General features: G+C 42.0%; 1 protein-coding gene across 1 annotated transcript in view; it reads right to left on the reverse strand.

Annotated features, from left to right (window-relative positions):
* LOC108795121 (Kv channel-interacting protein 1-like) overlaps positions 1 to 20,381 on the reverse strand; it is a 176,240-nt gene that overhangs the window by 103,219 nt on the left and 52,640 nt on the right. Inside the window, exon 3 of the mRNA XM_018566314.1 lies at positions 8,804 to 8,928. Coding sequence (XP_018421816.1) covers positions 8,804 to 8,928 — 125 coding nt within the window. The remainder of the gene's footprint in view (positions 1 to 8,803; positions 8,929 to 20,381) is intronic.

Raw genomic sequence — 20,381 nt, forward strand, 5'->3', positions numbered from 1 at the left:
CTCTTCCTCGGTAGAATGCTCCTCAACAAGTGCCTTCTGCTGCTCACTCTGGAGTTCAGCAAGTTCTTGCGTCGTCAGCTCCTCCTTATGGTCCGCAACAAGCTCCTCTATTTCTGCACCGTCGACGTCCAGACCCATAGTCTTGCCCATGGACACAATCTAATCCACTACCTGTACATCAGACTCTTCCGTGCCATTCAGTGACACATTCTGACCACAGTTTCCTCCAGGCTGAGTTCAAGGTCCGGTATGTGACATCTTCCCACGCTTTGTCAATTAGGTTGATGCAGTGAAGGACATTGAAATGTTTCTTCCAGAACTCTTTCAGAGTCAAAGGCGTCTCTTCAGTGACATTAAAACACCTGGTGAAGAGTGCCTTTGTGTACAGCTTCTTGAAGTTGCAGATCACTTGCTAGTCCATGGGCTGCAGAAGAGGTGTCGTGTTAAGGGGGGGGGGGAACTTGACCTTTATGAAGTCATACTCAGCGTCCATATCATCCACCAAGGCTGGAGGGTGTGCCGGGGCATTGTCCATCAGAAGAAGGCACATTTCAGGCAGTTGGTTGTCAGAAAGATTTTTTTTAACGGTGGGTGCGAACAATTGACTTGTGACCCAAGCTTTCACATTGGCCCTCCACATGATAGGCAGTCTGGCCTTGTTCACATTCTGTTACTTGAATGCATGAGGGGTTGAGGGGTCTGGGAATGGTACACCAGTAGTGGCTTAATCTTCAGATCGGCGGTGGAAGCCTCACCATGTCTTATCACACTGTGGATGCCACTTCTCTTGCAGAATTTTTCAAACCACCCTCTACTGGCTTTAAATTCATCACTAGAGGAACTTGTGGAGGGGTTTTGTTGCAGTAAATCACTGGGCAATTTCCTGGATTTTTCACAGATCATAGCTTCACTAACACTATCACCTGCCATCTGTTTCTCATTCAACCACACTAACAAATGTTTTTCCACCTCTTCCAGTACTTGTGTTCTCTGTTTGGTTAACAACTCTTTTTGCCACATCAGCTGCTTTGATGGCATCTTTATTCTTCAAAATAGTCGAGATGGTCAACTTCACCATCTTGTAATCCGAGGCCAAATCAGTCACACGAATACCACGATCATGCTTTTCTACAATTTCCTTATTCAATTCAATGTTATTTTCTTCAAAACCTTCTTCTTACCATTCTTGCTCTGCACTTTCTTGTTACCTTCATTATTGCGCAGCACTTTCTTTTTACCACCATTCTTGCTCTGCACATCCTTGTCACCTTCAATAACGCTCTGCACATTCTTGTCACCGTCATTAACGCTCTGCACATTCTTCTCACCTTTATTAATGCTCTGCACTTTCTTGTCACCTTCATTAATGCTCTGCACTTTCACTTACAGGAAGCAACAACCATGTGTCAGAGCAGGGAAGATGGCCGCGGTCGTTTTCGTCAACTGAGGCAGAGTTCGCGAATGGAGGCAAAATTTTGACGAACTTCCTGTTCGCGAACCGAATTGTTCGTGAACCAAGGTACCACTTTACTCTGCTTGTTTCTCAGTGTCACATAGGGTCACATAGGGTTAAAACCTCAAACACACCCCTCCTCATCAAGTATATGAAGGGTGTTTACATCCACACCTGTAATGAAGCAACTGTGGTTGCATGTTAGTTCACTCCTGTTGCCTGTGCTTGCAGACAGCTCTTTCCAGCATCAAACTCACAGTGGTAATCCTGCTGATCTGTTACATCTTGGTAAGGCCTCAGTCACACTGATAAGAACCGGCCCATACAGATCCGGGCAGCGGGCACGGCAGTATCAGGCCACTCCCGGGAAGGACAGGTGCTGCGTGATTGTACGCAGCAGCCTGTTCTTCACTATAGGACTACGCCGCCGTAAGCTTATCCGAACTGCACATGCGTGCGAGTGTCCGTACTCGTACGCAGACAGGATGGATCCTTTCTGCGTCTGAACATGGACACCCACACGGATGTGCAGTGCATGTGAGCATACGGCCGCATACTCCCATTGAGAAGAACAGGCTGCTGCATACCAAACAGATCTGTACGGGCCGGTTCCTTTCAATGTGATTGATGCTTAAGAGTTACACTTACCTGTCTTGTGGATTTCCATCGGCCATGCTGCTGACTTCTCTCAGAAATCTGGGACATCCTTATTTCCACTGACAAAAGCCTTGTATCTTTCTACAGTTCTGCTGAGCAGTTGTCATCTGATCCAGTGAGTGGATTCGCTACCATTGCAACAAGTTACCACATGGAAGTAAGAACTATTACTTTCATCTTATACCTGCTGTTTTACTCCAATAAGTTTCCATATTGAATCTGTGGCTATCATACTGAGGACTGTATTTCCCAAAAAGCCAACCAGTGGCCAATTAGCATTACTGCATGACTTTACTTTGAGCTGTTTACTTGTTCTCACCAGCTCTATATTGTGGGCAATCTGTATATCTTCTGGACTTGCATGAACATTTATTTGGTGCCAGAGGTTAAACAACTGAGTTGAAATACTTATCTGCATATTGTGTTCCTCAAGTATTATTACCTTTGCTAACAACCGTGACACTCAGCATGGAGGACACCATTGATCCTGACTAAATCTCCAACTCCATTGGCAGAAATACAGCCGCAGACTTGCAAGGAACCTCCACCATGCTTCACTGTTGCCATAGTTTTCACTATGTTTTCACTTTGCCATGAGGTGCCATGTTGAACTTCCAGTGGCCAGTATAAGAGAGCGAGAGTGATAACACCAAATTTAACACACCTGCTCCCCATTCACACCTGAGACCTTGTAACACTAACGAGTCACACAACACCGGGGAGGGAAAATGGCTAATTGGGCCCAATTTGGACATTTTCACTTAGGGGTGTACTCAGTTTTGTTGCCAGCGGTTTAGACATTAATGGCTGTGTTACATAGTATTTGAGGTTGAATAAAGACATAAGTCCATCAAGTCCAACCTATTGCGTGTATGCATTTATGGTTAAGCTGGTGTGTGCGTGTGTATGAGTCCATGTGTGATTTTGCTCTTAGGAGTACCTGTAGCCCTGTATGTTATGGTCTCCAAGGAAATCGTCCAAGAGTTTTTTGAATGATTCCATACTCTTAGCTGAAATCACTTCTTGCCTTAACCGCTCTATATGAGAAGAACCCCTTGCGCCCCGTGTGTGTAAAAAAAAAAATTTCCACCAATTTTTGGTGGTGCCGTCTAGTCTTTGTCATGGAGTTAAGCGTAAAGAGTTTGTTAATAATGTTGCTGTCACCATTGAACAGTTTATACAAGAAAAGCATGTCCCCCTTAATCTCCTAACTTCCAAAGAGAACATATTTAATTTTAACAGCCTTGTTTCATAGTTCTGGTCCTCCAACCCCTTAATGAGTTTGGTTGCCCTCCGCTGGACTTTTTCCAGCTCAAGGACATCTTTTCTGAGTACCGGTGACCAAAACTGGACCGCATACTCCAGATGAGGCCGAACCAGTGATCTATAAAGTGGCAAAATTATAGACTTGTCCCTGCAATACATTCCCTTCTTAGTGTAAAACAGAACACTGCTTGCTTTGTTTACAGCAGCCTGGCACTGCAAGCTATTCTTCAATATGCGGTCTACAATGACCCCCAAATCTTTCTCCATTTCCTACTTCTCTAGTGGCACACCATAAGTGTATAGTCCAGTTGCCTATTTTTAACTCCAAAGTGCATTACTTTGCATTTATCGGCATTGAACTTCATCTGCAATACAGTTGCCCACTCCCCGATTTTATCCAGGTCCTCCTGTAATGTTACAATGTCTAAATCCGTGTCTATTACCCTCCCAATTTTGGTATCATCAGCAAAAACTGATACATGGCTATTCACTCCCTCCCCGATATCATTAATAAACAGGTTGAAGAGCATTGGACCCAGCACAGAACCCTGGGCCACGCCACTCATGACTTCAGCCCAGTCTGAAAAGGTGCCATTAACTGATACTCTTTGTACACGTTCCTGTAACCAGTTTTCTATCCACGTGCACACTATTTCATCTATGCCCATAGACCTTAGCTTGTATAACAAGTGTTTATGTGGCACCGTATCAAATGCTTTGGAAAAGTCCAGATACACTACGTCCACCCACCTCCCTCCATCCAGATCTCTACTTACCCCTTCGGAAAAGGTTAGCAGGTTGGTCTGGCAAGAACGATCCTTCCTAAATCCATGCTGGTTATCAGTTATTATGCCATGATCCTGAACAAATTCCACTAAGTAGTCCTTAATAATTCCTTCTAACAGTTTGCATACTATGGATGTCAGACTAACTGGTCTGTAGTTCCCGGGTTGGCATTTTGACCCTTTTTTGAATATAGGTACCACATTAGCCCTCCGCCAGTCGCTTGGCACTCTACCAGTCATTATGGATTCCTTAAAAATGAGGAACAATGGTCTCGTTATTACCTGGCTGAGTTCTTTGAGTACATTGGGGTGTAGATGATCAGGTCCTAATGCTTTATTTGCATGAAGTAGTTTCAGCTTATGTTGTATCCCGGTTTCGGTCAACCACTGAGGTATATTTTCTGTTATACTATGCGTTTTATTATATACATTAAACCCATCTTTTTCCTTGGTGAATACCGACGAGAAAAAAAGGATTTAGCGCCTCGGCCCTCTCCCTGTCGTTTGTGACTAACCTCCCGTTTTCGTCCTTTATTGGGCCTATCTTTTCCTTTCTCCCCTTTTTACTGTTTATGTATTGATATAATTTTTTGGGGTTCCTTTTACTAACCTTGGCGATATACTTCTCACATTCAATTTTAGCTGCCCGGATTACTAGTTTACATCTTTTATTACATTCTTTGTAGTTTTGGAACGCCAATACTGTCCCCTTCGACTTATACTTACTAAATGCCACTTTCTTCTCCTTAATGTGATGTTTTACTGTTTTATTTAGCCATATAGGCTTAGTTTTTGATCTTTTACTTTTGTTATCCAACGGTATACACTTGGTAATAGCATTTTTTAATTTGTTCTTGTAACAGTGTTGAGTTATTTTGAGGGGACACAAATGTACACTGATATACAAGCTGTACACTCACTACTTTACATTGTAGCAAAGTGTTATTTCTTCTGTGTCGTCACATTAAATTATATAATAAAATATTTACAAAAATGTGAGGGGTGTACTCACTTCTGTGAGATATTGTATATAGCATACTTTAAGCCTATTTTATTTTAAAGTATTTCCTTTCTAGGTTGTTTCTTTGTAGTTGGTGTGTACATAGGACACTATAGGCAGCCTTTATAGCTTAAAATAGATGGCAAAGTGAATAAACTTGGGACAGTTTTATTACTGTCCCCAAGTTTATTAATTGTATGCAGGGCCGTCTTTAACGCAGGGCAAAGAGGGCGCTTGCCCCGGGCCCATTAAAGGTTGTGGGGCCCGAAGCATCTGCCCCTTGAGCCCGCTGCCCGCAGAAAATTGCCGATCAGATTGCATAGTATAATACGTTATGGCAACGGCCGCATACGGCAATGCCATAACGTATTGTCCTATGCGATCTGCACGATCGCATCCTAAAGGTAGCTCCTCCCCCGGTGCCTCACTCACGTCCAGGACATCCAGAAAGAGGCAGACTGGCACGAGGCGAGGACTGACTGAGACAGGTAGGTGAGAAAATAAAAAAGGAGAAATATAAAGGAGATATACAATTTGTATATCTCCCTGAAAAGCTCACTCCATTTCTGTTCTGTCCTTCATATATATGTGAATAACATGATTGATAGAATTACAATGCATGATAGTAGAAAGCCATGATTAGACATAATTAACATGATTAGATAATCAGACTTAACAGAGACATGATTGTTTGTAATTTGACATGATACAGCGTTTTTGAAGGTTTAACAGAGGAGGAGCCTAGTTTTCTCTCAACGTTTTGCGCTTAGGGGCGCTGTAATGGATGTGGTATATATTCTTCAGGAGAGGGAGGTTGTCATTCAAATGGGTCAGTGTGTGCATCTCTGCAGGGCCATCCAGGCACAGCACCTGGGTCACAGTCACCGAAGCAGATGAGGGGAGAGAGGCCCGGACCGCGAATCCCACCCGGAACAGCATAAACTGAGAGGCATCAAGGGTAGCCAAAAGTCCTGGAACTGCTTATTTCCCCGACCAGAACCGAGGGGTGTCCGTCCTCCTCTCACTGTGGAGCCCCCAGCATGTTGCACAGTCGCCCCGGGCTGCACATTTGAATGACAACCTCCCTCTCCTGAAGAAGCGCCCCTAAGCGCAAAACGTTGAAAGAAAACTAGGCTCCTCCTCTGTTAAACCTTCAATAACGCTGTATCATGTCAAATTACCAACAATCATGTCTCTGTTAAGTCTGATTATCTAATCATGTTAATTATGTCTAATCATGGCTTTCTACTATCATGCATTGTAATTCTATCAATCATGTTATTCACATATATTGAAGGACCGAACAGAAATGGAGTGAGATTTTCAGGGAGATATACAATCATGTTGTCATTTTTTACATTTTTTTTTCTTGGTGGGGGGTCCGGGGGGGCCCAAGAAAATGTTTGCCCAGGGTCCGATCAATATGTAAGACGGGCCTGATTGTATGACATACAATTTACCACCTAAGCCTTGAGATCTTAAAGCCTTTGTTAGGACATACAGTCCTGCACTTCTAGTTTACAACTGATAATGGAGATCTGCCAGCACATTACAGACAGTGTTAATTATGGCAAACATTACTCCCCAGCCCCCCCCTTACCATTACCTGGCAGTGAAAAGCTGAATAAGGTTTTTAGCAACTAAAAGTCAAGTAAAAAGGTAAGCAACAATTTATATAGACAGAATAGTTAAATAGTTATGCTATTTGAATAGGAACATGTGACACATATAAAAAAGGCATTATCCCAGTTTGGCTGCAAAAGCGAGAATACACTTTAAGGAATCGTGTATTGAGAATTTAAAAAAAAAATTTTTTTTTATCCTATCAGGTTAAAAGTACAAAATACTATATTTCATTGTCTTTTTGCCGCGCAAATAAAAATATTTTGCCATAAATAGGGTGTTTTCCTTAAAGAAAATGTGTTTATGCGGTAAGAGTATAATGAGATTTATGTATATAAATATGGATCAGTGGTGGACTGAAATGTAATTTTCAGACCAAAAAAAAAAACATTTTTTAGGCCGAACCCGAAAATTATTTTTTTTCTAACCTTTAAAAAAAAATAATAATAATAATAATAAGTTGAGTTAGCCTGGCTATAGATAACAAAATGTTTCACTGAGAAGGTAATGCTCCCACGGTCATCGCTTCAATATACCAGGACTTCAGTGCAACTCGACTAACATGTGCATGCACGTTTAACCATCCAAAGGAAAACAGAGTCCCTGCACACAGATATTTCAACAAAGGAAATCATTTAATATTACACTTAGTATTCATATATCTTTATATACAAGTTCATAGGATCACCATTAATCTATACCTCACCTCAGACATTAACCAGTGCCTTTGTTTCATTCCAATATCAAGGTGCTGCGTTTCAACATTCTTCGTCTGCTCTATGGTGAGCTCCTATGCCGTGGTCACGGATCCCCCAGAAGAGCGGGGGACCCTGAAAACCGCGGCGGGGGCGAGGTGCTGGACAGGATCGCCACTGCTCCTTTCATACAAGTGAAAGGAGGATCCACACTATACATTTAGCTCTGCTTGTCTGGAGCAGGGCTAAATGTACAAAAAAACTACTAGCCCGGCGCCTGAAACTGCATGTCCCGGGCGTCGGGCGATAGGGATTCTCTCAGCTCTCACACATTCGCTTCATAAGATGCACAGACAATTTTGTCCGCCTTTTGGGAGAAGTGAACAATCTAAGACAACATAGCTGCACTGGAAAGTGAGCTGAATTGGAGAATTTTTCTAAATCAGCTATGTTGTTCTAGATCAGCGGTCGCCAACCAGTGGTTCGTGGACCACTTGTGGTCCGCGAGAAAATTTTGGTGGTCCCCGGGCCACTATGATGCCTGCAGGCTGGGCCGTCATTGAAGCAGTGCAGAGGCTCAGGGGCTGCCTCTCACTGACTCAAGCAGCGGCTGTCACAAGGAATGTGCGGGTCTGAGTACAGTCCTGACTCTGCAGGAGGCGGGGCATCTTGTCAGTACCCGGACTGAGCAGGCTGCAGGAGAAGCCAGATAATAGTGGCTCAGTGTGGGGGAAGGGGAGGCACGGGGTGGTTGGGGGCAGTGCTGAAGCTAGGGGGGGCATGTGCCCAGGGTGCAGCCGGCAGGGCCAGTGGCAGATTCGATAGGGGGGAAACAATTAATATTATTGCTGGGCCGGGGCTCCACCGCTCCCTCCACCAGCACTGCCACTCCTGCAAGCACATCCGCACCTATGTATGTATGTGTATTTTTTTTTTATTATTATTCATATTAGTGGTCCGCAGGATTTAAAACAAAGAATTTAGTGGTCCATGAGGTCCGAAAGGTTGGCGACCGCTGTCCTAGATTGCTCACTTCTCATGCCTTCTCTAAACTCTTCACCCTTTTGTGAATAACCCTGTATGTCTTTAAATGAATAAAAATCAGTCTTTAGAATAGCTTCATAGAGACATTCATAGAAACTAATAAATCTAGCTCTCTCACTTTGTACACGCTCTTAAAAGGTCTAGCATTATTCTTTGGTCTCTTGTCCCTTTCAACTTTAGAATTTCATGGCACCAGTTCACCCTTTATCATTGTATCACATATGTAAATCTTCTAAAGATTTTTGTTAGAACTGTCTTAATTTGATTTGTATAAACTCACATTTTTGAAACCTCTGTAGAGAACTTGCAGCTCTAGTTTTGTAAAGTTTGTTTGTGCTTCAAGTTGTTCCAGTCCTTCTGGTCGATAACAGATTGTTGTCATTTCCAGCTCCTCATCTATTTTGTCTAAAAAAAAAAAAAGCATGCACATTAAGTGCAAGAAATAAAGGCTAAATATAGATAAACATAAAAATTAAGAATGAAGAGCTATATAAAAAAAGAAAACAAAAAGTCTAGATCATAGCATATAATCAGTATTCAGTATTCACTTTAAGGGTTTTCAAAGATTTTATATTTCAAGCACTCACATGGGAGAAACAGATAAGAGCTACAGACACCAAGAACAGTACAGACTGCAGACTGACCGACCAGTTCCCAGTTTTAAAGTGCAGAGAGCATTTAAGCTGATTGTGGCAACACTGTAATACAAAAATTAGGAACCATCACACAAACTGGGCCACCACCCCTATATATGCAATATATATCAAAAGGGGGAAAGAGAAAGAAAGGGGCTTTGTGGTGACCACTAGAGAATAGCAGGGAATTGATCCAATAGTAAAGTCAATTGATTCATATATATAATAAAATTCCATTTTTAATATACTCAATTCATAATGTCTATACATATAAATATGCTAAAATTCATCCATATAAAAACCATAAATAGATGTATACAACATAAATAACCTCCCTGGAACCCACACATCTTGCTTTTCGGACTGCCTCCCCCCGGCGCTCCTGTCTCCTGGTTGGGTGGGGAGACTCCCCGCAGATGGATATTCAATTACCGGAAAAATAATAATTAAGTTGGTATTTACTGCATTATGAAGATATAGAAAACCAGCTTTTCCTGGTTTTTTCGTCTGAAGACTCTTGTCCCAAACAATGGTGTCTGAACCCCTCACTCCTCTGTAACCCAGCCATAGTCGATTCTGTACAGAAGTCTCTAGAAAATTATTTCTTCTACAATTCTCCACCCTCCTCATTAAACTTATCAATTTTAGAGGCACATAAATGTCATACGAGGCCTTTTCATCTCTTGAAATGCCCATTTAAAAAAAGCATGACAGCCCCATATAGCAGACCTCGCACAGAAAATAAAAAGTCTAAAACAACTATATAAACATTGCCTCGCAATTGATCAGCTACACTCTATTATTGATCTTCGTACCCATTTGATAGAATAGATCGATTCTCAAGCCAAAAGAGCTTTTGTCTTACCTAGCAGATGTTTCTATGAATATGGCAACAAAAGCAGTAGGTTCTTGGCTAGAGCCCTCAGAACCAAGCATTCCTCACTTAAAGTGGATATAATCAGAGATAAGCACGGATCTCTCCTCACCAAATCGGGTGACATTGCAAATCAATTACGATAATTTTATGAACGCCCATATAACTTACAGGAATCTTCTGTATCTCCACAGGCCTTGATCGACCGACAATAGGATATCTCAACAATTTCTATGCTCACCAACTCTAACTCACCTTACACCTCGCCAAGATTCATCTCATGAGACTCCTAGTATGGGAGAAAAACTGGCTCAGCTTCTTAAACAATTAAGACCCGGAAAATCCCCTGGCCATGATGGTCTTCCATCTCAGTATTATAGAAGCTTTGCCCCTACTCTTTCACCCCACTTTCTCTCAACATTTAACTCTCTTGTAGAGGAGGACTCTTCTCCCTCTCCATACCTTCTTGAAGCACATATATCAGTAATAACAAAACAGGCAAAGACCCCCTCCTTATGTGAAAACTATAGGCCCATCTCGCTCCTTAAGTAGATGTAAACATTTATGCCAAAATTTTAGCAAATCCTCTTCTCCCTTTCATACCCTACCTTATTGCAATAAACCAAACAGGTTTTGTCCCAGGTTGTGAGGCCAGGGACAACACAACTAAAGAAATTAATTTAGCCCAATGGGCTTCTACCAAACAATCTAATAGCTTCTTTTTGTCCACGGATGCAGAGAAGGCATTCAACAGATTGGTTTGGAACAACAAGGAAGCTACCGTATATACTCGAGTATAAGCCGTCCCGAATATAAGCCGAGGAAAACCTTTAGCATTGAACAGTCAATGCTTTCTAGGGCATTGACATTTTATCGTCAACCACGAGCCTGAGTTCGGGTTAATGGACATCTGTCGGACGCCTTATCCATCTGCAATGGAACCAGACAGGGTTGCCCGCTTTCTTCCCTTCTTTTCGTCCTTACATAAGAACCGTTCCTTCAATCTCTTCAAGAGAACTTTACCATCTAAAGAGTGACGATTGGTCATACAGAGTATAAATTAGCAGCCTTTGCAGATGACCTCCTTTTAACTCTGACAAATCCTTTGACAACTCTCCCCTCCTTATTGGACGCCTTATTGGATTCAACACTTCCAAACCATTTCCTACAAAATTAAGTACTCAAAATCTTTTTCTCTTAACATATCACTCCCTACAACCACTATAGAAAATTGCCAGCGTCTTTTCCCCTATACCTGGAAATCTTCTTACATCCCATACCTAGATATACAGCTGTCTGCTGATCTTTTTCAACTGTACCATTTGAACTTCTCCAAACTACTTATCTCCATTAAACAAGACTTGAATTCGTGGGATAAGCCAACTTTCTCGTGGTTTGGCAGATCAGCTATTTTTTAAATGAACATTGCTTCCAGAATTCTATATCTTTTTCAGACCATCCCCATTTCCCCCCCAAAAAGCTTTTTCCGATCTTTATGGACGCTTTTCCAAACATTTCTCTGGGGAAATAAGACACCTAGATTATCATTCACACTCATGACTACTCCCAAACAATACAGCAGAATAGGACTCCAAGACATGGGAAAATATTATTGGTCCTGCCATTTTACAAGATTGGTAGATTGGAATATTCACTATTCACAGAAGGAGTGGGTTTCTATTGAGAGATCTACGTCTTTAGAATCCCTTCCTCTCTCCTCTTGGATTCCTTGAGATTTCCTTCCAATATCCTTAACTAAACACCCTCTAATTAACACGACCCTGTCAATCTGCAAAATAGTGAGCAATTCTTTACACCTGACAACTAACATTGGCCCTCTCACCCCTGTCTGGGACAATCCTGCCTTTCCACCAGGACAATCCCCTACCTTTTTAATGCAATTGGTGGCCCAGAGGCACTGTGACTGCTCAACACTTTTTTTTAATCTGGAATCTTTAAAGATAGACAAATTCTAAGAACTGAACAATATTCACAGAGTCCAGAGTTCCCTATGTGGTCCTATTTCCAACAGAAGTTTCAGATATTTTCTCAATGACTCCCAATATAAACATCTGTATTCAAGGACGCTTACAGCACTAGAGTCCCTTTGCTCTTCTAGGGAGCCTCATACACATTTGATCTCTACCAACTTATCATGACCTCTTCATTATCGACATTTGATAAACTTAAATCCAGATGGGAGGCAGACTTAGGGATGACTTTCTCCGACCAAGAGTGGAAAAATATAAACATCAATACGTCCAAGAGTTCGATAAACGTCAATGCTCAGGAAAATCATTTCAAAATTTGATCCAATGCTGCATAAATCTTTTCCCTCATGTAGCCAACTTTGCTAGAGGTGTGGAGAGGAGGAGGGATCTTTCATGCATATACGGTGGACTTGCCCACGGATCCAGATTTTTGTGGAAATCTGGAGGACTTTATCTCGAGTATTACAGCAGTGTCTCTGCCTATGACTCCCTCAGCATGTCTTCTCCACCATACCACTGAAACACCCTGAAAGTATAAGAAATAATTTCAATTTGATATGCTCCATGCTTTGAAACCGCTTATCCCAAAGTATTAAAAGTCCGACCCTCCTCCCCTCCACTCAAACAATGGTTTACGAGAATTGACAAAATTGCTACCATGGAAGAACTGACCCATATTGCCTGTTATAGACCAACCCATTACACAAATACCTGGGCCTGCTGGATCCACTTCAAAACTACCCCGATCTTCGATAATATGATGTCTACCTTGCCTCTTGGATGAATACGATTCTGATGTCCCTGATCTCTGGCCTTGAGAAATCGCGTACATGTTGGTGGTTTTCCTCCAGCATCACTCTTCTCTCTTTCCTCCTTTTATTACATCTTCTTGCCTAAACGTTTTTTTTCTTCTCATCACCTCCCCTCATATATCTTTCTTCACTTTAGTTCATTTTTCTTACCCCTTACCCTTCTATATATCAATATTTTCCCCTTATTACTATCCTTTGTTTCGCCCATCTCCTCCATGTCACCTGCTCAAATCAAATTACTTAAGAAATACATAACAAAATGTTTTATTTTTTCTTCTGTTGTTTATTTACATACATTCTCATTTAAAGATCACAAACATGATATTTGCAACTATTGACGTTGCTTTTATCGATACCACATGTTGCTAAGCTCATAGAATGTAAATACCGTTTTATCATTCTATTGATATACCAATCAACATGCTGTCATACAATTTAATCCTACTGCAAGAGACCAGATTTAATAAACATTATTATGGGTGAGGGGGGGATAGATACACACAAGGAGCAGGACAAGGAGGCAAATGCACATAAGGGGTGTGCGTTACAAGGAGGAATTTAACATAAAGTGCACAGAAGAACAGGGGAAGGCCTGCAAGACACTGATGTGATATAAAGAAGTACACAGGAACACTGAAGCAGAATAGCAAAATGATAGCCCACAGGAAGAGCAAAAGGAATATACACCGGTACACACTGAAGACTAAGGATATAACAGGAACTCCAAGAGCAAGGTAGGGAATAAAGCCAAATTGGTAATCCAACAGGGTACACAGGAAACCAAGAGTACAGCAAACCAAGAGAGTGCAGCGAATGCCAATCACAGGAGTAGGTAAGAAATAAAACCAAACAGTTAGTCCAACAGGGTGCACAGAAAGCCAAGAGTACAGGAAATGCCAATCACAGGAAACACAAGGGGACTGACACAAGAGATAGGACTTGTTGCTCAAACAAAGAGCAACAAGAGAGGTCGAGATAAATAGGGGAGGAGGAGTGCAGATTGGCTGCAGCTTTGTGACAAAACATAGGCTGTCAGCCAAGCACCAGGAACCAACAGGAAAATCCTGCAGGGGCTGCCAGACATTGTGACAGACTACTATAAACCTAACCTTGGAACCTCCAAATGAAAAAAATCATCATATTAAGATACACATTTACTATGGGCATTTTTCTGATGAATTTGAGAAGAAGGGGGCTGATGAACTTCCTCCTCGTAGAGAATACGATTGCCCAATAGACCTACTCTCAAGGGCTACAGTTCCATTCAGATGCTTATACTCCTTGTCAGAACCTGAACTTAAGGTATTAAAGGAATATATTGATGAAAACCTTACGAAGGGATTTATAAGACCATCTACATCACCTGCTCCTGAATATTCTTTGTTGGCAAAAGCGATTGATTATAGGGCATTAAATGCTATATCAATTAAAAAAAATCACTACCCTTTACCATTGATTCCTGAACTATTAGAGAGACTATGTACCGCTAAGATTTACAGTAAAATAGATTTGCGTGGGGCCTACAACCTAGTCAGAATAAGAGAAGGCGATGAATGGAAAACTGCTTTCCGAACAAGATATGGCCACTATGAATATCCTGAATATTATGCCCTATGGACTCTGTAATGTTCCAGCTACTTTTCAAAGATTTATCCAGATACATTTTGGATGTATTTATAGTTGTCTATCTAGATGATATCCTGGTTTACTCTGATTCCATCACAAAACATATTGAACATGTGAGAACTGTATTATCTCTGCTTAGGACACATTTGCAAAACTAGAGAAATGTGCCTTTAATGTCCACAGAGAGGAGTTTCTAGGATACATCATATCGCCTGGCAAACTTGAGAGGGATTCTAGTAAAGTAGAAGCAATTCTATCTGGGCCCATACCGTACAATAAAAAAGGTTTCCAATGTTTCTTAGGCTTCTGCAATTTCTGTCGGAGATTCAACAGGAATTTTTCCAAGATAGTTCAACCAATAACAGTTCTAACAAAAAAAGAGAACACGTTCACTTGGACTCCTCAAACTTAAAAGGTTTTTGATGACTTGAAACAATTGTTTACTTCAGCCCCTATATTAATTTTACCAGTACCTGAAGAATCCTATTTTCTTGAAGTAGACGCTTCAGAGACAGCAATAAAAGCCATTTTATTTCAAAGATCAGTACCCAAAGGTTTAATGTACCAAGTAGCATATTACTTCCGTTCCTTTTCTTCTGCAGAACAGATTTATGTCGGCGATCAAGAACTATTAGCTATCAAATTGGCTTTAGAGGAATGGAGACATCTATTAGAAGGTACCAAACATCCAGTGATCATAAACACTGACCATCACAACCTTCAGTACCTACAATCTGCACGAAGATTGAAACCAAGACAAGCTAGATGGGCTCTTTTCTTTAGCAGATTCAAATTGCTAATAACTTACAGACCTGGCTCACGTAATCGCAAAGCAGATGCCCTATCTCGCATGTCAGAAGATCAACAGAGGAAAATTGAAGAACACGTACCCATCTCACCTAGAGAATGTTTTCTAGCCACTATACCTACGATCCGGGAATCAATAAAACATCACAGTAATCCAGGAGATGTACCAGTTACTATGCAATTCTGCAAATGCAATCAACACCTGGTTGCGATTAACATATTATGTGAATTGGAACATTCACCATATTTATTCCCGGAGAGTTTTTGTACAAGTCATTCTGAATGGAGAAAACTGGTGGGATGTCCAGTGAAACGCCTTCAAGAAAAATACAGCAAGTCCAGTTGCCTTGACTTATTTTTTACAGATTTACCATGTCTGCATACTGCTCTCCATGCTGACTTACTGTCACAGGAGGCTGAGCGAGCGGTGCGGGGAGGAGCGCTCGATGTCCTCTGATAGCTGACTCCTCCACCGCACTGCCACCTGGCTTCCTGTGACATCTGACAGCTGTCTCCGCCCCCACACCACTGCTCTCCTGATCTGTCACAGGAGGCTGAGTGGGGTGTTGAAGGAGAAGAGCTCAGCCTCCTGTGACAGCACTGACGGCTCTCTCCGTCCCCACACTGCTCTCCTAATTTGTCACAGGGGGCTGAGCGCTCAGCCTCCAGTGACAGTTTCTCTTCTCCCCGCTGGACACTGTGCTGTGTCAGAGGGGACACAGAGCAGCGACCAGCGGGGAACAGAGAAACCAGGCATACACCGCAATTTCAGCCAAAAGATGGCACTTTCGCCATTTTGCCGATAGTGCCATTTTCGGCCGATATGTTTCGGCAGCAGACATTTAGTTGCATCCCTCGTAATTTTTTGTGGCTAATGACGTCAAAAGATGTGACTACATACATATATGCTTGCCCTATATGTGCTAGATCTAAGAATCCACATATAAAATCATAAGGGTTACTAAAACCACTATTGGTACCAGCCAGACCATGGACTGATATGTCCATGGATTTTATAGTGGAATTGCCAAAAGCTCAAGGATATAGTGCAGTTTTTGTGATAATTGATCGATTCTGTAGGATGGCTTATTTAATTCCCACTAAAGAGAGTTCCTACAGCCATGCAGACAGCTGCTATATTTATACAAGAAATCTTCAGACTGAATTGGGATACCTGAATTCATAGTAACGGATAGAGGTATGCAATTCACATCTAAATTCTGGACTTCCTAATGTCAGGGATTGCATATACAAAAATCCTTATCCACTGCCTTCCATCCCCAATCAAATGGTCAGGTACAAATCAGACCTTGGAACAATATTTGCGATGCTTTATCTCCTATCGAAAAGATGACTGGAACCCATATTTAGCACTAGCGGAATTTGCATACAATAATCAAATCCACAGTTCCAGAGAGACTTCACCCTTTTTTGCAAACTATGGGTATCATCCTGTAATGTTACCAGGGTCTCTTGTTGTAACCTCTGTTCCAGAAGCAGACAAACATATAAAAGATCTCATAATGAATTTCTCTGTCAAAGAACATAAACTAAAGCTCAAGAGAGATACAAGTTCTATGCAGATCATCGCCGAAGTGCTGCTACTGAATACCAAATAGGAGATAAAGTCTGGTTGTCTACAGCACATATAACACTACAATGCCCGTCGAAAAAACTTGGTCCTAGATACATCGTCCCTTTTGAAATAAATAAAATCCAATCCCCTACTGCTATGAAACTGAATCTACCTGACTACTGTTTGCATCCTGTTTTTCATGCATTCCTTTTGAAACCAGTAGTGCCTGACCCCTTCTCTTCAAGAACGCCTACTAATAATAGTAGATGGAGAAGAAGAATAAGAGGTCCTAGAAATACTTGATTCCTGAAGAAAATGCGGACATTTAGAAATCTAATTCACTGGCAAGGATAAAGACCTGAACAAAGGGGTCTTGGGTTCCTGCTGAAAATGTTCATGCACCTATCCATGTCCGAAACTTTCACAGAGCCCATCCTGAAAAACCTGGTCCTGATCGCCCCAGAGGAAGCGCCTAAGGGGGGGGTATCGTAACATGCTTACCTGGTCTGTGCAGGCTGATATTATCTCCACTACAATGTCTCTCCTGCACTTGTCTCTGTGCAGCCAGCTCTACTCCTACACACTGACAATGATAGCCCTGCTGATTTCTCACCTGTACCTGATTCCAGCATTCAGCAGTCTGCTCTCCATCTGCAGGCTTCCAAAGCTAGCTTCCTCTCCACCAGCTCAGACTGCTGCATACCGACACCCTCTAGTGTTAGCTACATAGTATCAATACCAAATTTAAAATGGAAGACAGTTACAGAGGATGTGTGCATTTGTAAACCTAACACCACACCTCCTCTGGGAGGTGCTAATTTCCTGAGCCCTATAAAGCACTGCTTCTCTGAGAGATCAGGGCTCAGTTGTTTTAGGGCTACTGTGGGAATACTCCTATACTTGTTATTGTCCTTGCCCTGACCTTAGCCTGTTAACCATTTATGAACCTAAGCTGCCAGCCCTGACTTCTGGAACTGTCTGGTCATGCTTCTGTATTTCCCTTTTGTACTTCACATCCGGTATTCCCTTAGCAGGAGGCCTGTCCATTTATACTTACCATCAGTCCTGCCTAGTGGCCACATGATTATCTGCTACTGTGCTCCATCCTAAACACATCCGTGATAACCAGTCAGATTCAAACCTGCCTTGGAAGTTTCCACTGGCGGAACTACCAGGGTCGCAATTGCGACCGGGCCCTGGCGTTCCGCCACTTGGGGGGGGGCAGCAAGGAAGTAAGGGCCCCCCGCGATCGTGCCGCTCCTTCCCTGTCGCACAGCCACCCGCAGCATGTACGGGCGGGTGTGCAAAAGGGCTGGAGAGGCTGTCACTGATCCCGGATAATTACCTGGTCCCGCCTCTTAGGGGCGGAGCTAAGAGGGCCATCTCTCTGGCCGCCGAGACGAGGAAGAGGGCCATGGGCCTGCAGGAGAGGTAAGTTTGGAGTGGGAGCGGGTGCTGGGAAGAGAGAGAGAGAGAGAGTGTGTGTGTGTGTTGTTGGGACTTGTAGTCCAGCACAGCTGGTGGTAATTTGCATTGCTGTATGATGATTATACAGCAATGCAGAATAGCACCAACTATGTAGGACTACAAGTCCCAGCAATGCATTATAGTGGGGGGGGGGTGCTGGTGGTATTCTGCATACCTTACTTTTATTATAATGTATTGCTGGGACTTGTAGTCCCGCATAGCTGGTGGTATTCTGCATTGCTGTATAATCATTATACAGCAATGCAGAATAGCTCCAACTATGTAGGACTACAAGTCCCAGCAATGCATTATATTTTTAAGTAGGGATACACCAGTGTTAATACTGGGCATTTTCACAAGTACTCATACTCGTGAAAATGCCCCGATACTAAACGCAGATACCGGTGTTCTGTCGAGAACGCCGATCTCAGCATCTGCGCTTACACACAGACCAATATTATCGAGGAAACCGGGATTTATTCACAAAGTATTTTGTTTAAATCGTTAATTGTGACCGATAATGATATTCCGTCCATCATTTCCTGCCACCCATCATTTACTGCCATGGACGGCATATAATTAACGGTCACAATTACCAATTACAAATGAATACTTTGTAAATAAATGCTGGTTTCCTCGTTAATCCCTTCTGTACATAAACACAGATACTGGGTCAGCGTTCTCGACAGAACACCGGCACTAAAATTTTAAACAAGCGGCTGCCTGAGGTCCCACGCTTGCTGGGGACCTCGGCAGCCTTCCTGTTAACCATGCAGTGCCTGGGGTTGGGGGGGGGGGCATTCATGGTTTCTTGCACCGGGGTCCTGAAGGTTCTAGTTACGCCTCTGGAAGTTTCTATGTAATTGGCAAAAAGCAGAGAGCGAAAGATGTATTTGAAAAGTACATGTGTTACTATGTACACTCCCTGGAACTTTAACCATATCTACAAAATAACAACAAATACAACTTTAGAAATGTTTAGTAATGACAATCTACAAACAGATACTTCTAGATAATTGCCGGCTTTTTATTCTTTGCATACCTTGTTTTTCTCTTCTTCTCCATTCTTCTCTCAGTGACCATTTTCCCTAAGGGTAGATGAATCCATCTCCCTTTACTTCCCTGAGCTGTGGCACACATGTGACAAGGGCATGTGACCAATCACATCATGTCAGGGGAGGAAACTGCCTTTCCCTGAGGTCTCATGAGATTTCCCAGTAATGCTCTGCTGATGTAACCTTCCCAGGATGCAACACTTGGGCACATTACATCACTTTTGTCAAAGAGAACCAAAGAGAAATTGTAAGTAAATTGAAAATATGTTTCTTAACTAATTAATGTAAGATGATTTCATATCAGCATGCAGAGCTGCATGCTCATGTGATTTTTAACCAAAGGGTGTTAAAGGTACACTTTAAGTACTGGTTGAAGGGGATTATAGAGAAACGGGGTAGGGTGAACTGAGTGCTTACAGTCTTCAGCACAGATGCGGTGTTTGCTAGACAAGATTAGTAACTTGCTGAATGCTTTAATTTGTTGCCTGGAATCACTTTTTTATAACATTTTGAAATAATTAAACATATGTGTTGTTACTGTGTATGTTACTAAAATAATTACTTTTTTTCCTCATTTAGTAATAACCTGGCTAATATCAGGAACGAGGAATTTCATTGCTTAGATATCAGACTTTGCATGTTAGAGAACCTTTCTCCATCACTTTGGAGAAAGACAAACTCTCTTCTAGATCACTTTGCAGGAAAAAAGTGCCTTAAAGGGTTTATGTCATTCATAGCTAGATGGACCAATTGTACTGTTTTTCAAACATCCATTAATGTTAGCAAATCTTGACAAGGTGAAAGCCCATGCTACTGGATTCCTGGCTACCTCAATGAGAAGCCAGAAACCACAATTAAGAATATATACAGGGTCATCACTTGCTCCAACATGAATGTTTTTGACAAACATTACAGAATAGGTACTTTTTCTTGTCCAAATCTTTCAAATGCGTAACCTAAAGCAAACTCATACCCAGATTATGTGCACTAAAATATGTTTATTAAGTGAATATCC

The sequence above is a fragment of the Nanorana parkeri genome, unplaced genomic scaffold, assembly GCF_000935625.1.
Source record: "Nanorana parkeri isolate BGI_ZX_2015 unplaced genomic scaffold, ASM93562v1 scaffold936, whole genome shotgun sequence".
Classification (NCBI taxonomy): Eukaryota; Metazoa; Chordata; class Amphibia; order Anura; family Dicroglossidae; genus Nanorana; species Nanorana parkeri.